Below are 21,213 nucleotides of genomic sequence, written 5' to 3'. Positions count from 1 at the left end.
ATTTGTCAAAGAGTAGCACTTTTCAAGATACTGGCATCTTAACATTTTTTTCTTTAAATAACGTTCTCTTAAAATGAGGCAATTTCTAGTCCTCTGTGCAACTGCAGCGTCAACTGCAGAGTCAAATCAGTTTTTCCAAAAGAAGCAATTGGCTTTAAACCCTGAAGGATCCTAAAGTTTCAATGTATGCAATACAAATAAGAAATATCCTTTCCCTTCCATACAACAGCAAATAAAAGGGAATATTTTTCATGGAATACTATTACTGCAGATAAACACATGCTTCCTGAAGGCAAAGGGATAGTGGGGCCATCTATTTTAATTTGTTCCTTTGATAGGACAGAAGACCTTATTTAATGGCATCTTTTTTGGTGAATTTTTTGCTAGGATCTGAAGGCTGCTCATAAGGATTTTCTTCTGTGAGCTAGTAATTTCCAGATTTTAAAAGGATGACTGGGAGGATTTATTTATTTAGCATTTATGTATCTTAAATAAACATAAATGTGTAAAAATCTGGCCACGACTACAGCTAGGCGGGCAACAGTACCCTAATCTAGTTATAACTCATCAGAAGAGCCAATATCATTATCTTGTGAACAGTAGGAAAATTGCAGATTTTCACAATATTCTATGGGCTATTTTTCTTAACTATTGTATCTAGAGTCAGGATAAAGCAATTCCAGTTGAGATTAAAATAGCCACTTTACCAGCTATACAATGTCCTAAAAATGTTCCAGTTACTTCTGCTGTTGACCCAACAAGACATTTTATAGTCCAGTGGCCAGATGACCATTAGCTTTCCAGTAAGGGTTTTCAAAAAGCAAACAAGTGGAGGTGCCACACTGCCTGGTCAAAAATGTTTCCTGCTGTGCCTTCTTTCTATAAGTAAAGTTTCGGGTGAGGGATAGCTCAGTGGTTTGAGCATTGGCCTGCTAAACCCAGAGTTGTGAGTTCAATCCTTGAGGGGGCCATTTAGGGATCTGGGGCAAAAATTGAGGATTGGTCCTGCTTGAGCAGGGGGTTGAACTAGATGACCTCCTGAGGTCCCTTCCAACCCTGATATTCTATGATCATATCTGAAATATACTTAGAATAGCTGTGTGTGAAGTAATACTTTTCTGCCCATGTTAATTTAATTTTCCACCTGCCATAACCAAAACATTGTGTTGTTGAAAAGATTAACAGTCACATGATGGACAAAACTCTGGTCGTGTACTGTCTCCTGGGCACCTGCCCAACTTCTTTTTGTAACAGGAATCACAAGAAGAACTATGGGATCTGGTCTAAACAGTGAGAAAAGGCAGATCCTTTTACAGCAAATCTGCAACATGTGTGCAAGGAGAAATGAGTCGAAGTCTCAGTGCAGAAAGAACGGCATATGAGTTAGGAATAAGAGCATAAATATAAACAAAATGGTAAGAACTGAAGAAAAAACAAACAATTACCATGAGAAAATTCCAAACTTGTTTTATTTCTTTTAAAAATACTTTCTCTTTAAATTAACATTTCACTACACACTCAGACTACAATCCTGCAAAGACCTACCCACATACTAAACTGTATACCCTATAAGTAGATCTATTGATTTCAGTGGGTAAATTTTTGCAGGACTGGGGCTTAAGACCCCATTCCTGCAATTTATTTCATCTGAGTGGACACCTCTTACCACATACAGCCCCACGGAAGACAGTGGGGATCTGCCTGTCTGCATGGAACACGTTGCATGATTGGAGCCTAAATTGTAAAGCATTATTCCTTCAGATTTTTTTTTTTTTTTTAAAGTGCATTCCAAACCTGCTCTCCTTCTGTAATGCCAAGTTTCTCTGCTAGGTGTCTGTTAATTTCAGCAATATTTTCACCATGGTGACCACAATGTCTGATTTCCATCCAACTCAAGAATATAGGCTGGTGACCCCAGGAGACTTTCACAGCCTGACCCTGTTGATTTCAGAGAACAGAACAACATTAATATCAAACAATTGAAATTAAATTATCCTCATTCTGACTAACAATATAGACAAAATCTTCCGAATACAAAATGAACAGAAATGTGTAATTTGTTTCTGGATTTGTCATGTCCTATTTTAATGAATAATGTAGGATTTTAGCACTAGTAATACAGAAATACACTGTAATACATTGAATCATTGCAAATCTGAATAGGGCTCTCTGTGCAGGTGCAAGAGTCTCCCTATATATATATCAGATTTGATTACTGGGGCCTTTCTTTGATACATAATAGGAACATCAAGTAATGAAGATAGAAAAAAAGAGGTTTATATGCACAAAAGGTTATGAACCTGTTTGGTACTCCAATATATGCACCTTGTCAGTTCTCCTTTAAAGGTTAATTTTAGGATGACCATATTTCCCTATGCTGAATATGGGACAACTGGTAACATTACTTATATTCAAGCAAATTCAATGGCAATTGTACAAACGTTCAAATTAGCATCAAGTTCACTGAGCCCCTGTTAAAAAGAAATACTGCGTAGTTGAATTCTTTTTATTTACCTTCCTACCTTTAAGGCTTTAGAGTTCACATGGGGAGGGGTGACACCCTCCCTCCCCCACACACACAGGAGGAGGGGTGACACACACACTCCCGTACACCTCTCTCACACAGTGGGGGTGACTGACTGACTGACCTGACCCTCCCTGCCCTCCTTTACCCTCCATGCTTGGTGGGCCCCCGGAATAGACCCACCTCTCCTGGTACCTGGCACTGCGTCTTCCCGAGACAACACATGAGGGGGGCATGCAGGGTCACATCCCCCCCCCGATTTCTGCCAGGGTTCACACCAGAATGTGGCTAGCAGCAACCTTTTGGCACTGTTCGGGAGGGAAAGGATGGGAGCTACTTCCAGCTGCAGGGCAGAAAGAGGGGGGAAGGGATGACCTGGCCTGTGTCTTTGCAGAGCTCATCTCTTCTTCCCCCACCTCTACTGCTCCCATGTGGCTGGAAGCAGCTTGTCCCTTCCTGCCCACACAATGTCAAAAGCCAGCTAGCACATCCAGGCAGCTGTTGGCCACTGACATAACCCAGCTGCCTTCTGTCCCCTGGGTACAGCATGGGCAGGAAGTGTTAAGTCCTAAGGATGCATAGTGCACCAGGGCCCAGGGAACCTGACTGCAGGGGCTTCAGTGAACTCAGCCAGAGAGGTGGCTCAGCAGAGGAGGGTGCCTAGGGGATGGAGCAGCCCCGCGCTCCCTGAGGGCAGGACCCAGGGGGAAGGGTGGGCGAAGAGGGTGCTAAACCCCTGCCCTGGCAGCTACTGTGGAACCTGCAGGTTCAGGGCATGAACAGGCTGGAAAATTGCTTCCCCCGCCACTCCATAGCTTAGATGAGAGGCAAAGAGGCTTCCCTGTGCCAACACTATGCGGGGCTTTGGCATATGTAGGGCTCGGCTCCTCCTGACCAGCACCCTGGGCCAGAGGGTCTTGGGCTTTCCTGGGGTGCCTGCCCAGCCAGAGGCAGTGGGGGAAGGAAGGAGCCTGCCGGCCAGGCTGTTGGTGAGCTGAGCACCCCGACCAGGGGCTGGTTCTCTGCACAGCACTGGGAGCTAGACGTGCCCCACTGGGGATATATGGAGGAGCTGCAGGGCTGGGGGAGTGAAGGGGCAAAACAAGGAGAGGACGAGGGGAAGCACGTAAAGGGCTGATGGGTGGGCAGCAGACCTGACACATAATTGGCCTCCGCTGGCGCCTGCCTGCACTCACCAACCACTGCAGCTCACCGGAGGGCTTAAATATGGGACTGTCCCTTTAAAAATGGGACGTCTGGTCACCCTAGTTAATTTAGATTCTATCAAGCAATTGTTGGAGTGTGGAAAATGTAAAGATGTAGAATATTAGGAGGGATTTGGATGAGTATAGGCAGACTGTGTGGCAATAGGAAACAGGGATGACATTCCAAGCTACAATTTTTGGGAGACAGGGACAAGAGGAGGATTGTATCATGTCAAAAACATGATATGATGTTGCATTTGTTTTGTTTCACTGGACAAGTCAACAAGAGTTGAAGGCAACTTGACAGAAAGTTATTTTATATTGTCAGCTACTATGTTTCTTGTACCTTCCTCTAAAACATCAGCGATTGATCACTGCCACAGACAGGATACTGAACTAGATGAGCCAGGAATCTGATCTAGTATACATTACTATATTCCTGGTCCTAACATCAGGGATGCCCAAAGTCCTCTCCAAGTGCTTGTAAATTTCAGAGTGGATGGTAACAACTCTACCCAGTAGTCATTCCAGCAACCTGTGGACCACAAGAGTCCTGGTTTGACTTTTGGCTGTGATAACAGAGAGCACACAGCAAAGTCTAGACTCCAGATGGATGGGGGCTTTTGCTAACTGGCCAAAAGGATCCTAGTCCAAACATGGCCCCTGTCCCAAATTATCTGGGATTACCATGGTCTAAGCATGGCTTGCACATAACACAGCTTCATGGTCTTCACATTGTGCTCTGCCCAACAAGACATTGTCATGTCAACCTAGAATATTACAGGCTTGGGGCTCCTTGCCACTGGAAGGGGATGTTACTGGTGAGGGGCTCTAGCGGCAACAGGGGTGTATTGTGAGAGGTCACTGACAACAAGAGGAGATTGTCGCTGATGGTGCAGAGTGTTGCAAAAGGATATCACTGGCATCCAGGGGTGCTCCTGTAGTTAAGGGGGCATTGGGAGAGTACACTGGTGTTGAAGAAGGGGCTCGGTAGCATCAAGGGGCAGTGCTGCTAGCATTGTTAGCATTGAATAGGGCATTGTGAGGGGCACTGGTGTTGTGGGGTTCATTGCTGGTGTCATGGAGCGGTGGTGAGAGGGATCACTGGCGTCACAAGGGCCTGTCACAAGGAAGTGCTTGTCTCAAGGGGGCGTTGCTGGCATTGAGAGAGGGCATCATGAGGGGATACTGGCATCAGGGTGTGTTGCCGATATTAAAGGGGCATTGTGAGAGGGGATGTTGCTGGCATTGAGGGGTGCATTGTGGGGGACAGATACAAGGGGGTGCTTGCCTAGAGGGAGGGCATCATGACGGGGTATTTGGATTTGAGGGGTCATCATGACAGGATGCTGGCATGGGAGTGTTGCTTACATCAAGAGAGACATTGTGAGGGGGCACTGGCATTGAGGGGGTCAATAGCAGCACTGAGTGGGGTGTTGTGAGGCGATGCTGGAGTCGGGGGCATCAGGGAGTGTTGTGATGCTGGCGTCAGAGACATTGCTAGTGTTGAGGGGCTCCTTGTAAGGAGGCACTAGTGTCAGGGGATATTATGAGGAGGTGCTGATATGGGGGGGGGTGTTGCTGGCATTGGGAATGTCAGGAGATGCTGGCACAAGGGGGCATCATGAGGAGGTGCTGGCATCAGGGGACATTGCTGACAAGAAGGGGGAGCATTGTGGGAAGCTGCTGGCATCGGGGAGGCATCATTGGCACTGGAGGATGTTGCGAGGAGGTGCTGGCGTCAGGGGTCATCACTGGCATCAGGGGGGCATTGTGGGGAGTGCTGGCATTGGGTGGTGTAACTGGCGTTGAGGGGGATATCAGTGGTGTTAAAGGAGTGTTGTGAGGTGGTGCTGGGATTGGAGATTGTTGCTGGCATAAGGGGAGGTATCTTGAGGAGTTGCTGGCACGGGGGGGCTGTGTGAGGAGGTGCTGGCATTGGGGGCACTGATGGCATTAGGGGCATCATGAGGAGGAGCTGGCATCAGGCACTGATTTAGGGGACATCACTGGCACTGGGGGTGTCATTGGCTCTGGGACATTGTGAGGACATACTGGCATTGGTGGCACATTGTGAGGAGGTGCTGGCATTATTAGGGTATTACTGGCATTGGGGGGGTCACTGGCATGGAGTGGAAGCATCATGAGGGGGTGCTAGCATTGGGGTCATCACTGGCATTAGGGAGCATCATGAGGAGATGGTGGCATTGGGGGGCATCACTGGCATAGAGGGTGTTGTTGGTGCACAAGGAATGTCATTAGGAGGTGTTGGCATCAGGGGCATCACTGGCATGGAGGGGGAACACCGTGAGGAGGTGCCAGCATTGGGGTATCACTGGCATTGGGGGCGTCGCTGGCATGGAGGGGAAGCGTTGCGAGAAGGTGCCGGCGTCGGGGCGTCGCTGGCATGGAGAGGGAGTGTTGTGCGAAGTTGCTGGCGTCGGGGCGTCGCTGGCATGGGGGAGGAGCGTTGCGAGAGGGTGCTGGCGTCGGGGCGTCGCTGGCATGGGGGAGGAGCGTTGCGAGAGGGTGCTGGCGTCGGGGCGTCGCTGGCATGGGGGAGGAGCGTTGCGAGAGGGTGCCGGCGTCGGGGCGTCGCTGGCATGGGGGGGGAGCGTTGCGAGAAGGCGCCGGCGTCGGGGCGTCGCTGGCATGGGGGGGGGAGCGTTGCGAGAAGGCGCCGGCGTCGGGGCATCGCTGGCATGGGGGGGGGAGCGTTGCGAGAAGGCGCCGGCGTCGGGGCATCGCTGGCATGGGAGGGGGAGCGTTGCGAGAAGGCGCCGGCGTCGGGGCATCGCTGGCATGGGGGGGGGGGGGAGCGTTGCGAGAAGGCGCCGGCGTCGGGGCATCGCTGGCATGGGGGGGGGGGGAGCGTTGCGAGAAGGCGCCGGCGTCGGGGCGTCGCTGGCATGGGGGGGGGGGAGCGTTGCGAGAAGGCGCCGGCGTCGGGGCGTCGCTGGCATGGGGGGGGGAGCGTTGCGAGAAGGCGCCGGCGTCGGGGCATCGCTGGCATGGGAGGGGGAGCGTTGCGAGAAGGCGCCGGCGTCGGGGCATCGCTGGCATGGGGGGGGGGGGAGCGTTGCGAGAAGGCGCCGGCGTCGGGGCATCGCTGGCATGGGGGGGGGGGAGCGTTGCGAGAAGGCGCCGGCGTCGGGGCATCGCTGGCATGGGGGGGGGGGGAGCGTTGCGAGAAGGCGCCGGCGTCGGGGCATCGCTGGCATGGGGGGGGGGGGAGCGTTGCGAGAAGGCGCCGGCGTCGGGGCATCGCTGGCATGGGGGGGGGGGGAGCGTTGCGAGAAGGCGCCGGCGTCGGGGCATCGCTGGCATGGGGGGGGGGGGGAGCGTTGCGAGAAGGCGCCGGCGTCGGGGCATCGCTGGCATGGGGGGGGGGGGGAGCGTTGCGAGAAGGCGCCGGCGTCGGGGCATCGCTGGCATGGGGGGGGGGAGCGTTGCGAGAAGGCGCCGGCGTCGGGGCATCGCTGGCATGGGGGGGGGAGCGTTGCGAGAAGGCGCCGGCGTCGGGGCATCGCTGGCATGGGGGGGGGAGCGTTGCGAGAAGGCGCCGGCGTCGGGGCATCGCTGGCATGGGGGGGGGAGCGTTGCGAGAAGGCGCCGGCGTCGGGGCATCGCTGGCATGGGGGGGGGGAGCGTTGCGAGAAGGCGCCGGCGTCGGGGCATCGCTGGCATGGGGGGGGAGCGTTGCGAGAAGGCGCCGGCGTCGGGGCATCGCTGGCATGGGGGGGGGGAGCGTTGCGAGAAGGCGCCGGCGTCGGGGCATCGCTGGCATGGGGGGGGGAGCGTTGCGAGAAGGCGCCGGCGTCGGGGCGTCGCTGGCATGGGGGGGGGAGCGTTGCGAGAAGGCGCCGGCGTCGGGGCGTCGCTGGCATGGGGGGGGGAGCGTTGCGAGAAGGCGCCGGCGTCGGGGCGTCGCTGGCATGGGGGGGGGAGCGTTGCGAGAAGGCGCCGGCGTCGGGGCGTCGCTGGCATGGGGGGGGGGAGCGTTGCGAGAAGGCGCCGGCGTCGGGGCGTCGCTGGCATGGGGGGGGGAGCGTTGCGAGAAGGCGCCGGCGTCGGGGCATCGCTGGCATGGGGGGGGGGGAGCGTTGCGAGAAGGCGCCGGCGTCGGGGCATCGCTGGCATGGGGGGGGAGCGTTGCGAGAAGGCGCCGGCGTCGGGGCGTCGCTGGCATGGGGGGGGGAGCGTTGCGAGAAGGCGCCGGCGTCGGGGCGTCGCTGGCATGGGGGGGAGCATTGTGAGAGGGTGCTGGTGTCAGGGCGTCGCTGGCATGGGGGGGGAGCGTTGTGAGAAGGTGCCAGCGTCGGGGCGTCGCTGGCATGGGGGGGGGGAGCGTTGCGAGAAGGCGCCGGCGTCGGGGCATCGCTGGCATGGGGGGGGAGCGTTGCGAGAAGGCGCCGGCGTCGGGGCGTCGCTGGCATGGGGGGGGGAGCGTTGCGAGAAGGCGCCGGCGTCGGGGCGTCGCTGGCATGGGGGGGAGCATTGTGAGAGGGTGCTGGTGTCAGGGCGTCGCTGGCATGGGGGGGGGAGCGTTGTGAGAAGGTGCCAGCGTCGGGGCGTCGCTGGCATGGGGGGGAGCGTTGCGAGAGGGTGCCGGCGTCGGGGCGTCGCTGGCATGGGGGGGGAGCGTTGCGAGAAGGCGCCGGCGTCGGGGCGTCGCTGGCATGGGGGGGGAGCGTTGCGAGAGGGTGCCGGCGTCGGGGCGTCGCTGGCATGGAGGGGGAGTGTTGCGAGAAGGTGCCGGCGTCGGGGCGTCGCTGGCATGGGGGGGGAGCGTTGCGAGAGGGTGCCGGCGTTGGGGCGTCGCTGGCATGGGGGGGGAGCGTTGCGAGAAGGTGCCGGCGTCGGGGCGTCGCTGGCATGGGGGGGGAGCGTTGCGAGAAGGCGCCGGCGTCGGGGCGTCGCTGGCATGGGGGGGGGAGCGTTGCGAGAAGGCGCCGGCGTCGGGGCGTCGCTGGCATGGGGGGGGGAGCGTTGCGAGAAGGCGCCGGCGTCGGGGCGTCGCTGGCATGGGGGGGGGGAGCGTTGCGAGAAGGCGCCGGCGTCGGGGCGTCGCTGGCATGGGGGGGAGCATTGTGAGAGGGTGCTGGTGTCAGGGTGTCGCTGGCATGGGGGGGGAGCGTTGCGAGAAGGCGCCGGCGTCGGGGCGTCGCTGGCATGGAGGGGGAGTGTTGTGAGAGGGTGCTGGTGTCAGGGCGTCGCTGGCATGGGGGGGGGGAGTGTTGTGAGAAGGTGCCGGCGTCGGGGCGTCGCTGGCATGGCGGGGGGAGCGTTGCGAGAAGGCGCCGGCGTCGGGGCGTCGCTGGCATTGGGGGCACCGCTGGCATGGAGGGGGAGCGTTGCGAGAAGGCGCCGGCGTCGGGGCGTCGCTGGCATGGGGGGGGGAGCGTTGCGAGAGGGTGCCGGCGTCGGGGCGTCGCTGGCATGGAGGGGGAGTGTTGCGAGAAGGTGCCGGCGTCGGGGCGTCGCTGGCATGGGGGGGGAGCGTTGCGAGAGGGTGCCGGCGTCGGGGCGTCGCTGGCATGGGGGGGGAGCGTTGCGAGAAGGTGCCGGCGTCGGGGCGTCGCTGGCATGGGGGGGGAGCGTTGCGAGAAGGCGCCGGCGTCGGGGCGTCGCTGGCATGGGGGGGGGAGCGTTGCGAGAAGGCGCCGGCGTCGGGGCGTCGCTGGCATGGGGGGGGGAGCGTTGCGAGAAGGCGCCGGCGTCGGGGCGTCGCTGGCATGGGGGGGGGAGCGTTGCGAGAAGGCGCCGGCGTCGGGGCGTCGCTGGCATGGGGGGGAGCATTGTGAGAGGGTGCTGGTGTCAGGGTGTCGCTGGCATGGGGGGGGAGCGTTGCGAGAAGGCGCCGGCGTCGGGGCGTCGCTGGCATGGAGGGGGAGTGTTGTGAGAGGGTGCTGGTGTCAGGGCGTCGCTGGCATGGGGGGGGGGAGTGTTGTGAGAAGGTGCCGGCGTCGGGGCGTCGCTGGCATGGCGGGGGGAGCGTTGCGAGAAGGCGCCGGCGTCGGGGCGTCGCTGGCATTGGGGGCACCGCTGGCATGGAGGGGGAGCGTTGTGAGAAGGTGCCGGCGTCGGGGCGTCGCTGGCATGGAGGGGGAGGGTTGCGAAAAGGTGCCGGCGTCGGGGCGTCGCTGGCATGGGGGGGAGCATTGTGAGAGGGTGCTGGTGTCAGGGCGTCGCTGGCATGGAGGGGGGAGCGTCATGGTGAGGGGGGAGTCACTAGCACTGCGGGGCTCAGTGTCGCCATGGCAGTGGGATGCTGGCAGGCTGAGGGGGTGTCTAACGGAGTGGGGGTAGTGCCGCAGTGTCACCGTAGCGATGAGGGGGAGGGGTGAAGCCATGAGGGCTGGAGGAGAGCGCCTCGCTGTCACCGCAGCGACAGGGCGCTGGTGGGGAGAGGGGACGGGGCTCTGCAAAGAGCCGCTCCGAGGGGCCCCTCCGCCCAGAGCCCGGACGGGGCCCACCCCGGTACCTGCTGCAGGCGAAGGTGGGAGGCCAGCACAGGAAGCAGGTGCAGGAAGCAGTCCCGGGTGCCGCTGAAGGCGACAGTCACAGCGGCGCCTCCCGCGCCCCCTCCGCCGGGATAGCCGCTGCCCCACATCGCGCCCGCAGCACCCAACGCCGGCGCGCCCCGGCAGCATCGAGCGGCCGCTCCGCGCCCAGGTTAGAGTTACCCACTATGGACCGAGAGAAGGAAGCACGAGCCCTCACTACCTTGCCCCCCACCCTCCAGCGGGATTGGTATAGCCCATCACAGACCAATGAGAGTGCGTGCGACACTCACCCGATTTCTCTGATTGGCCGTTCTCTCCAGGGATTCTGTTGGTGCTGTCTGGCCCGTCGAAATCTCTCTCTTACTTCCCCGCCCGGAACCAATGAGAGCACGGCAATCGCTCCCCGTTTCTGTGATTGGCTGTTTTATCGGGGATCTGCTGGTGCTGCCTGGCTGTGGCGCGCGGGGGAAGGTGGGAAGATGGCCGCGCCTGGCGATGGAGTTGGGGGTGTCTGTAAACATCACGCGCAGCAGGACGTTTGCGACTCGCGCGCCAAGTACCGGGAGGGGCGCAGGCCCCGCGCAGTGAAGGTGGGAGTGGGCTCTGGGTGGCTGCTTCCAGCAGGTTGTGTGGGGTGGGTACTGGTCAGACAGGGACTGGTCGCCTGGTTCTGCTCAGCCGGGAAACGCGCGCTGTGGGGTTTAGGGCTGCTGGAGTCTCTGAGTGTCTTGCCTCAAATGCCCTCACCCGCCCCCAGGGTACGGAACGCAGCCCGGCCTGCCGCTCCCCCCTCGCCGGGACGCAGCCCAGGAACCCCTGGCGCGCAGCCGGTTACGGGCTGCTCTTGCCGCCGCCCGTCCTCACTGGTGTAGCCTCATCATCCCTGGTCCCAGTGCTGCAGCGCCTGGAGCTGTGTTCGTCAGTCTCTGTCCCAGTTCCGAACGCAGCCCTCCTTCGACGCTGCCATGCTACCCTGAGGCACCCCAAAGCAGGGGCTCAGCCCTAGCTCCCTAGCGGGATGTGGGTGCACTTAGTGTATGTATTTATATGGCTGTCCGGTCCAAAGGCCGCTCTGTAGGATGATGGAAGATTTACAAGTTTACAAATCATCCCCTCACACACATGTACCCAGCACTGGCTGGAAATAGATAGTTTTTACCAGGCTCAAACCTCAATAAAACACTTGTCGCCAAAAGAGTTAGGAACCACTTGATTAACTGACATGTGTACATCTCTCATTACAATAAAAATCAAGCTTGTTCAGATCACAGTTTACCCCCCTTCTACACAAACCTGGTGGTATTGTGAATGTGATTCATTAACCTCAGGAATGTTCAATCATGAAACTATAGGAAACTTTATTCACGTTGAAGGAAATCCCACATTATTTGAAAATTCCATTCCTACTATTTTTGTTTTGAGCCTCATTTTAGATATTTTGTTACGCACCGAGAAAGCCCATTATCATTCAGTTGAGTCATGGTATTGTAGAAAACAGAAATGGAAAGATTTATTCATTTATCTTGTCTTGAAAGGTTGCGTACAATGCATACAAATCCAGGGTCCAATCCTGCAAACATGCATGTAATTTTATTCACTCGTATGAGTAAAGTTATTCTTGTTTTTGTAGTATCAGGATTATAAAATGCAATTTTGAAAGTTGTTTAAGCTTGAGACCTAAATATTCCAACTGTATCCCTTAATTAAATCATATTCAGTGAATATCTATGATTGACTAAAGGCTATTTGAAGAAAGCTGCTGGGTTGAAAAATATTTTTCATCGTGTATTTTTGTTTGAGTTTTGGAAATATATGTGGCTCTTCTTATGTGACGTCTCCATTACTGGAGGTTTGCAACCATGGTAGCCCATTCTGTATGATCCTCTGCTAATCTCTTTGTGGATGAATAGTTCTTCTGATCCATCATATCACACTGTCCATCCAAGATCTTCCTTTTTCTGTCTTGTGCTCTTCTGTCATCAGCTTTATCTTGCAGTGCCTGTAAACATGCATCACCCACTGAACCTCTTAAAATATGCCCTTCAAGTCAAATCTTTTAATAAGATCTCTAATTAGATTTTGCTGAGTTCCAATCATCTGCAGTACTTTTTTGTTGGTTATGGGATTGTAGTTTCTTTTGGATTATGGATTGTTTTGAATATCCATGTTTCATAGCTGTAATTTAAGTGTAATATAATGTAAGTTCTCAAGATTTGGAATTTAGTCTTCAGATTTATGTCCTTTCTCATCAGATGTTTATTCTTCCAGAATGTCTCTTTCGCTCCTGCTATTTTGGTGTTGACTTCAGTATCCGATCTTCCAGTAATGATGCTTTCTAAATAGCAATAATTTCTCAGTTGCTGTACAACACTGTCATTAGCTGGAATCTTGCTTGTTTCCCGGGATCCTTGTATACCACCATAGTTTTTGTTTTGTCTAAAGTTGAATGTGGACGATATTCTTTGCCATATTCCTACATAATTTCCACTAACTTCATCAGACCTAGTTTTAAATCAGCCAACAGCACTGTGTCATCTGCATAGCAAATGTTATTAACCCGTTTTCCATTACTTTTAATATTTTTATTTTGTCAATTAAACACTCACTATAAATGTTGAATAAAATTGGTGTCATTATACAGCTTTGGCTCACTCCTCTCTTGATATCCATTTCATTTTCATCTTCCATTATAATCGCCTTCTGATTCCAGTATAATTGTTGTATGACTCAACGTTCATATCTATCAGTCCTTACACTTAACATATTGAGCAATATGTAGTGGTAGCTTCAGTCAAATGCTTTTTGGAAGTCAGTTAAGCACAAGTATCTTGTTTTCCCCATTTCAGTTGATTTTTCTAATATGATCTTCATTATTGTGCCCTTTGCAGGTGTTAAACCATATTGTTATTCACTTATTTTCTTATCAATCCATTCCCTGCTGCCTTGTTGATTGTCTTTTGGCTAGAGGCTAGGGTTCCAACCTGAAAAAAATGGCTTGATTCTTGAGGCTTTTGTGGAGTATTAGTGCCAAAATTGTCATAATCACCCAATTTAACATTCCCCAACTGCCATGTAATCTGACTGGCCCTCAGTGTGAACCGGTGCCCTGCATGGCCAGACATGTGAAACTGGTGACCACAGGAATGTAAGGGGACTGAATCAACCCAGGAAGCACCCAATGTATGCGGACAAATGGAAAGGTGAAATGTTACAATAGGATTGAGATGTTCTGTATAGGTGGAGATGACTTTGTCACAAGTCTTCTGAGCAGCAAAGAATACAGAGTTATCAGTGCAGGTGGACTGTGAAGTGGGAAAGGAGTGGCAATTATGGTAGATAGAACTATAGCTGAAAGGACTGAATAAGTGAATCTATCATCTGAACCTGTAATGATAATAGCAGTAAAAGCATGTCCAATGATTATTCAAATATATGTCCCAAGAAACTGCAGATTCTGAACAGGATGTTGAAAAATTCTGTGAAAACTTCAAAGCAATGGAGATCAGTGGTGGAAAGAGATATAGTGGTAATTCTTATCGGAGACTGGAATGCAAAAGTGGAAGTAGAAAAAGGCCAATTGTCACAGATATTATTTGGTGCCAGTGAAAGAAATGACAGAGAAGAAAGATTCAGAGAATTTTGAGAGACACATGATCTCATTATCTGCGGTCCTTATTTTCAACAAAAAGAAAGCACAAAGCATACATGACAATCACCAGGAAGGGATGAATAAAAACCAAATTCATTTGATCATTATCAACCATAGGTATAGAAATTGTATTAGGAAGATTACGGTTTTGCCAAGCGCAGATTGTGGATCAGATCATAGATTGGTAATGAGGAGACAGAATATCAAACTGAAAAAGTTACACAAATTCAAATACCTTGAAGCTCTGAGGAATTATGAGATGGAAAGTCACTACAAAGAAGTGTTGTGGATCATTAATGCTGTTATAAATATAAAGGGCAGGGTAACCACCTTTCTGTATACAGTGCTATAAAATCCCTCCGGGCCAGAGGCAACATCCTGTTACCTGTAAAGGGTTAAGAAGCTCAGCTAACCTGGCTGGCACCTGACTCAAAGGACCAATAAGGGAACAGGTTTCAGAGTAACAGCCGTGTTAGTCTGTATTCGCGAAAAGGAGTACTTGTGGCACCTTAGAGACTAACCAGTTTATTTGAGCATAAGCTTTCGTGAGCTACAGCTCACTTCATCGGATGCATACTGTGGAAAATACCGAAGATGTTCTTATACATACAAACCATGAAAAAATGGGTGTTTAGGGAACAAGATACTTTCAAATCTTGGGGGAGGGGGAAGGCTTTGGTTTGTGCTCTTTGTTTACGTGTTTGTTCTCTCTTGGGACTGAGAGAGGCTAGACAGAAATCCATCTTCTCAAACCCGTCTTAATCCAAGTCTTCAATATTGCAACCAGTATAGGTAAGCCAGGCAAGGCGGATTAGTTTATCTTTTGTTTTATGTGAATTTTCTCTGTGTTAAGAGGGAGGTTTATTCCTGTTTTCTATAACTTTAAGGTTTTGCCCAAAGGGGGATCCTCTGTGTTTTGAATCTGAATACCCTGTAAAGTATTTTCCATCCTGATTTTACGGAGATGATTTTTAACTTTCTTTTTTTTAAATAAAATCCTTCTTTAAGAACCTGACTGATTTTTCCATTGTTCCAAGATCCAGGGGTTTGGGTCTTTGATGATTTTGTAACAAATTGGTTAGGATATTATTCTCAAGCCTCCCCAGGAAAGGGGGTGTGTAGGGCTTGGGGGGATATTTTGGGGGAAGACGTCTCCAAGTGGTCTCTTTCCCTGTTCTTTGTTTAAAACGCTTGGTGGTGGCAGCATACTGTTCAAGAACAAGGCAAAGTTTGTACCTTGGGGAAGTTTTTAACCTAAGCTGGTAAGAATAAGCTTGGGGGTCTTTCATGCGGGTCCCCACATCTGTACCCTAGAGTTCAGAGTGGGGAAGGAACCCTGACAAATGCAAATAAAGACCAAGTGACTTGGGAAAGTCTGAAAGATGCTATCAAAGAATCTGCAGATAAACTTGTATGGTAGAAGTTACTAGCTAAGATATCCCATGGATAATGGATAAAATAATTGCTCTGGTGTATGAGAGTAGGAAAGTAAAAACACAATGATCAACAACAGAAAAAGAAGAGTACTGAAGACTAATGTGGGTCATGCATTCAAAAAGTTTCTTGAAAGATTCACTGACAATGCATTTTGACCTTAACTGTAATGAGTTTCAATGATTTAAATATGGATTGAGCAGATGTGGAGCTTTTCAAGGAATAGATACCTCATTATGCAACAGAGTCAGAATGCTCTCTAATCCCCCATAACCTGCTGAATGGGGAAAACCTCTTTTATTCTGAATATCTCGTATCTAATGCTGCCCCAGTGCACATGTGCTACATGATCACTGAACTTGCAGAGCAGTCTGTTCTTAGTATTACTAAGATCTCTGACTGGGGATGCTTTATTTTCCCCATGTAAATTCACCATGTTTCTAACCAAGAAAGATGTGACAGGAATACTTTTTTTTAAGTTTGCCAGTGCCACATGATAATTGTCCGGAAAATCAACTGTTCATTGTTGCAAGGAATTTGCAATGTATTGGCTAGACTATAGCACTGCTCTTTATTGGATCAGACCTGCTCAAAAATAAGCCCTAACTCAGATGGTAGACACCTGCTTTTGGATCAGAATGATTGAGTTCTATCCTCACTCACTGATGAGGAGGTCCTTGCTGACCATGGAATTCTTGCAAATTCCTGTTGGGATCCCACAATACTCCAAGCTCAAAATCAAAAGGGTAGATGTTTTAAAATTTTCAAAGTTCTAAGAGGGTTTTAGGTCCAATAGATAAGAAAATTACTTGAGGTGTTTGAATATGGTATTTAATGTTTTATTGCAAGATAAAAGTATGAATGTATTTAAATGTTTTTATTTCTTTCAGGTGTATACTGTCAACTTGGAATCTCGTTATTTGCTAATACAGGGAGTTCCTGCTTTGGGTGTTATGAAGGAATTAGTGGAACAATTTGCATTATATGGTGCCATTGAAGAGTACAATGCTTTAGATGAGTATCCAGCAGAACAATTTAAAGAAGTTTATCTTATCAAATTCCAAAAATTACAGAGTGCAAGGTATTGCAGCAGATAACATCTGTCTGCCTTCCATTTCTTTAATCTTTGGTGTCTTAATATTGGTAAATTTCTTGAGATTAAAGTAAAATATTCATCCCACATAAATATATTTGGTACATATAAGAATGGTGTGTTCTTCTCATTGTGTCGCAACTGAAACATTTATTACAAACAAACCAAGAGACTATCAGTGATCCTCAAATGTGTTTGTTAAAATGTGAACTGTGTTAACGCTGGAGTAATGTAACATTTGAATACAATTTCCTTTTGTTTAGGGTAGCCAAGAGAAAACTGGATGAACGGAGTTTCTTTGGTAGTTTGCTTCATGTGTGTTATGCTCCGGAATTTGAAACAGTCCAAGAGACGAGGGAGAAGCTGCAAGACAGGAGGAAGTATATAGCAAAAACAACAAGTAATAGAGGTTTGTAATTGGACACCCTATTGAAAGTTTAAAATATCACTTTTGTTGTGGGTATGTTTTGGCAAAGTAAAAGTGTCTACTCTTACAGTTAATTGTTCATATTTACTTTGCTGCAAAACGCGCGTGTCTGTCTTCAATACTTTAAGAGCAGAATGGAAAAGCACTTCACTGTTTAGTGGATTCTAAATGATCAAAGCCACACAAAAGATGGTCAATAGGGGAATAAGAAATGCACAGGTTTTAATGTTTCTGTTTCCTCGGTTTTCATTGTGTGTGATCTCATTCATCAGAAACATAAGCACGGCTAAGAAACATGGGGTGAGATTCTTTTCCCTATTCTGACTCCTTTACGTGGGGTAAAAGGGCTGGAGTGGTGTAAACAGGCCCTAAAAATCATGGAGCCACCAAGGAGAGAATTCCTCCAGTGCAGGGACTGGTGATGGACATAGTGGGGGTGAGCTATGTCAATGGTGGGATTGCAGCATGCAGCACTGTGGAGATTCCAGACTGTATTGTAGCCCATAGGACAGCCCCAGGAGTTACTGTAGCTTAGATAGCTTCACCCCCCACACCCTAAGCAGCCCAAATTGGAAGGGCACAAAACTGACTTAAAGCCACATTCCCTCTCCCTCCTCCTGCCCCTCTACCTTTGAGCTGTGAGTTCTGTGCTGCATCTCTAAGAAGCACACCATAGAATCTCATCCCTAGATTTTATGAAGAGTTTAGGCTCCATGTGTTTCATATACTGTCATTGTATGCTCAGATGCTTTGGTTCTGATTGGGGAAAATAATTGCACCAGTGAACTTCTGCAGTATAATTGAAAGAGGAAATAGTTTATATAGAATAGGTGTCAGGAACACATTGTCTTGACTTTCTGAACTCTAGTGATTTCACACTTACTAATAATCATGAATAAAATTAAGATTTTGTCATGGTTATTTTAAGTAAAAGTCACAGACAGGTCACGGGCAATAAACAAAAATTCACAGGAGCCTGTGACCTGTCTGTGACTTTTACTTAACAATCCCATGGTGGGGGACTGATAGGCTGAGCCGCACCACCATGTGGGGCGGAGTGGCGCCACCTACAGCACAGGCTCCAGAGCTGGCTGCAGCTGCAATGCAGGGGCACATTGTCGCAGGTACAGCCGCAGCCACAGGGTTCGCAGCCACAGGGTTGTGTGCACTGCTCCAGCCCTGGCCAAAGCCACTGAGGGGCGTGTGCACAGCCATCAGGGGACGCATGGTCCTGGCTGCAGTCCCGGCCGAAGGGCAGGAGCGCACGGCCCTGGCTGCGGCCACGGGGTGCGTGCGCAGCTCCAGCCCTAGCAGAAGCTGTTGGGGGAGGGCATAAAGCCCTGGTTCCAGCCCAGCCATGTGGGGAGGAATGTCACACAGTCCTGGCTCCAGCCCAGCTGCAGGAAAGAGGAGCATAGCCCCAACACCAGCCACAGCCATATGGGGTAGGGGCTCACAGTCCCGGCTCCAGCTCCAGCCCCGACTTCAGTTGCTGATAGCTGGAGCCGAAGAAGTCACAGAGGTCAGGTGAAGTCACAGAATCTGTTCCTGTCATGACCAAATTGTATCCTTAATCATGAACTACAATTGCTTTGGCAATCAACACTTTTGCACTTAATGGAATGAAGTCTGGATTGCCAGAAAGATAATGGAAGTGAAACTTGAGGTTAGACTGGAACTGGCTATAAAATCTTGACTCTAGTGCTCAGCCTCACTATAATTCAGCTATGCTAAATAAATGCTTTTCTTTGTTGTATATAATTTAGAGAAGTTATATAATAACAATCAAACTACCTCTTTGTGTTAAAGTTCATTTTGTGGCAAAGAAGATACAGGAGCCTAAAAAGACTGTTTCAAAGAACTCCAAACATGACTTTCAACCAGAAACCTTAGGATTCAGTGTAGCTGATGCAAATACTGGTAACTGGGATCCATCTGTATGTTGTCCTTACTCTTACAAGCCATCTTGTGAATTTTCGTCAAGAAACACAGCATGTCCTTCAGGAGGTCATTTTCAGAGTGCGTTGGCATTCCCTAAATATGTCAATAACTGTGCTGAAACTTCTGAATACTTCAGCCAAAGTAAACATTTGACTCAAAGTGCACAACAGGGGGGACATATGAACACACCCGTTTCTCTTGTGCTGCAAAGAAAAGTTCCTTCCAATAACGGAATTGGGAGATTTATGCCCCGAACAACTCAACTGCAAGAGCGAAAGAGAAAGAGAGACCAAGGCAATCAAATTGACTTCATTGGAATAGACTCGGATAGTACTGAAGTCATTATTGGTCCACGGCTACCAGAAATACCAAAAGTGGACATGGATGATGATTCATTGAATACTTCAGCAAGTTTAATTCGAAATAAACTAAAGGAGGTATGCACTCTTTAAAAAAAAACACCACCACCCTTTTAATTTTGATTTTCAAACATACATTTATATTCATTGTTCGTTAAAAATGTATTTATGGGGCCATATAGGAACTTACCTCAATATACTGGATATTTTCCCAGCAATTTGTTAATAATGGGGCCTGATTCTGAGAAGTGTGAGCACCCATAATGCCCATTGAAGTCAGTCACAAGTTCTCATCTCCTCTCAGGATCAGGCCAAATGTCAAAAAAGCATCTAAAACCGAAGGGTTTTTTTAACCCTTTAATCATAATACTTTGATTCATTTTGATACTGCACCAACTTTGTGCTGTTGAAGTATTTTCATTTTATACAAGTTTGTTTTTTAGGCCTCTGTCATTTTGGAAATAAAAGTAACATCAAGATACTATTCGTTTTCCATATTCATTCATTTTCCCCACACACTTCACTTTTCCTTGCTGTTGGGAGTATCTAAAGCAGCTGACCACATATTTAGATTTTAGAGATCTTCAGAATGTTGGACTTAGAATCTGAAGAATTTAACACAATCTTGTTTATGGCAGACAGCATGACATCATTTAAATCTCTGCTGTCTGATTTAGTCTGCATTCATTTTGAACGAAACAAAAGCATACAGATGCTGTGAACTGTGTTTTACTAGAATTTCCTTTTCTTCGCCTTTTAATTATTTGGAAATTATTTATATTTTCTTCATTGGTGTTGCATACTGCCCCATGTGAAATATTTTACCTGAACAGCTATATAACAATGAGGGGTTCAGGATTATTTTCATTTTCTGTGAACAGTAAAGGGGTTAAACAAGTAGGACAGTAGAGTCACTTTTCATAGTACAGTAGCCCTTTAATAAGAATTGTTATACTGTACATGAGGTAACATGCAATAGTAAACATTTTTCTTTTACTATTATACTATTTGTATTCAGCAGGCTTAAGTTAAGAAAATCAAGAAACAGAGACTGCTACCTTCAATTCAGAAAGCTATGTAGATTTGAAGGGGCTCAACTGCAACTAAATTGCTAAATCAATTAATGAATCACACATCACCTTAAAAAAACCAACAACAAAAACCCACTTTATTCCAAAGCACTTCCTCCTTTTTCCATATTACAGTTTTACTTTCAGGTGGCTAAACTATACTTCAATATTCCTTTACTGTTGATGCACATAACGAAAGTGTGCAACATTCTATCATTACCAAACCTTTAAAATCAATTATTTGTTAAAATACAGCAAGTTGTTTGTCACTGATTCACTTGCTTGTTGATGCTGTACTGTTTCCCAATATTCCATATTGTCATTCTAAGAATTAAAAATATTATTTAATTTGTCTTGTGCGTAACATTCACTTACAACTTTGTGTGGTGGAAAGCTTGTAATACAATTGCAATGAACAAATACTGTACATTGCTCCTAAAATTCAAATATCAAAGTTACATAAACATTCAGGGACATTTATTCTAAAAGCAACAGAATCAGGAATAATTACAATTTACTGATTTTGGACTTTTTCCTTTTTAAACTAGGTAGCAGTTTCTGTTCCAGAATCATCTGGGGAAAAGCCAGAGGATACTCAAACAAAGCCACCGATGAAGCAGAGAAGAAGAATATAGATACCGCAGGCAGCATCTTTGGTGTCCATCTGCCTTTAAAGGATAGAATTTCAAGTTTTTTTTATTTTTGTGAGTCAGAGGTAAAGAAATATTAAATTATCTGTATATTATAATGTATTTTCTAGCAGTAGCATAAACATTCATGATTATAAATTTTGTATTTTTTGACATTTCATTAAACAAATGTCTATAATTAGTAGCACTCTTGTATCTCAGTAGCCAGACACACAGATAATATTTTATACCTCATGAAACATTAACTCCTTTAAAAGCCATTTGTTATCCTCTTACCCATTTCTTCAGTAGCAGTTATACTGAAGTTAAGGAATGCTGAGATGTAGTATTAAAGTAAGAGTTCTGACTTGCTGCT

General features: G+C 49.3%; 2 protein-coding genes across 3 annotated transcripts in view; one reads left to right on the top strand and one right to left on the bottom strand.

The window, feature by feature from the left end:
- The window catches only part of PEX1 (peroxisomal biogenesis factor 1), a 54,614-nt gene extending 44,085 nt beyond the window's left edge, over positions 1 to 10,529 (bottom strand). Inside the window, exons 1-2 of one of the 2 annotated variants that reach the window (XM_077808102.1) lie at positions 10,526 to 10,529; positions 1,795 to 1,938 (exon numbers count right to left, since the gene is read on the bottom strand). In XM_077808102.1, coding sequence (XP_077664228.1) covers positions 1,795 to 1,887 — 93 coding nt within the window. In that variant the 5' untranslated portion in view covers positions 1,888 to 1,938; positions 10,526 to 10,529. Of the gene's footprint in view, positions 1 to 1,794; positions 1,939 to 10,213; positions 10,453 to 10,525 lie in introns of those variants that run through there. The other variant, XM_077808101.1, reaches the window with a different exon arrangement.
- A 173-nt stretch (positions 10,530 to 10,702) lies between these two features.
- Positions 10,703 to 21,204, top strand: RBM48 (RNA binding motif protein 48). The gene is made up of 5 exons (XM_077808099.1): positions 10,703 to 10,825; positions 16,209 to 16,399; positions 16,675 to 16,820; positions 18,648 to 19,216; positions 20,757 to 21,204. Exons 1-5 carry the CDS (start codon positions 10,715 to 10,717, stop codon positions 20,841 to 20,843), a joined length of 1,104 nt encoding a protein of 367 aa, XP_077664225.1. The 5' UTR covers positions 10,703 to 10,714; the 3' UTR covers positions 20,844 to 21,204.
- The last annotated feature ends 9 nt before the right edge of the window (positions 21,205 to 21,213 follow it).

The sequence above is a fragment of the Eretmochelys imbricata genome, chromosome 2 (assembly GCF_965152235.1).
Source record: "Eretmochelys imbricata isolate rEreImb1 chromosome 2, rEreImb1.hap1, whole genome shotgun sequence".
Taxonomy (NCBI): domain Eukaryota; kingdom Metazoa; phylum Chordata; order Testudines; family Cheloniidae; genus Eretmochelys; species Eretmochelys imbricata.
This window is presented reverse-complemented; position numbering and strand designations above follow the sequence as displayed.

Bases quoted from the DNA above. Each gene is read 5' to 3' on its own strand.
- RBM48 (XM_077808099.1), top strand. From the start codon at position 10,715: ATGGCCGCGCCTGGCGATGGAGTTGGGGGTGTCTGTAAACATCACGCG. The intron at 10,826-16,208 runs GTGGGAGTGGGC...TATTTCTTTCAG, and splicing joins GCAGGCCCCGCGCAGTGAAG to GTGTATACTGTCAACTTGGA. The intron at 16,821-18,647 runs GTTTGTAATTGG...TTTGTGTTAAAG, and splicing joins AAAAACAACAAGTAATAGAG to TTCATTTTGTGGCAAAGAAG.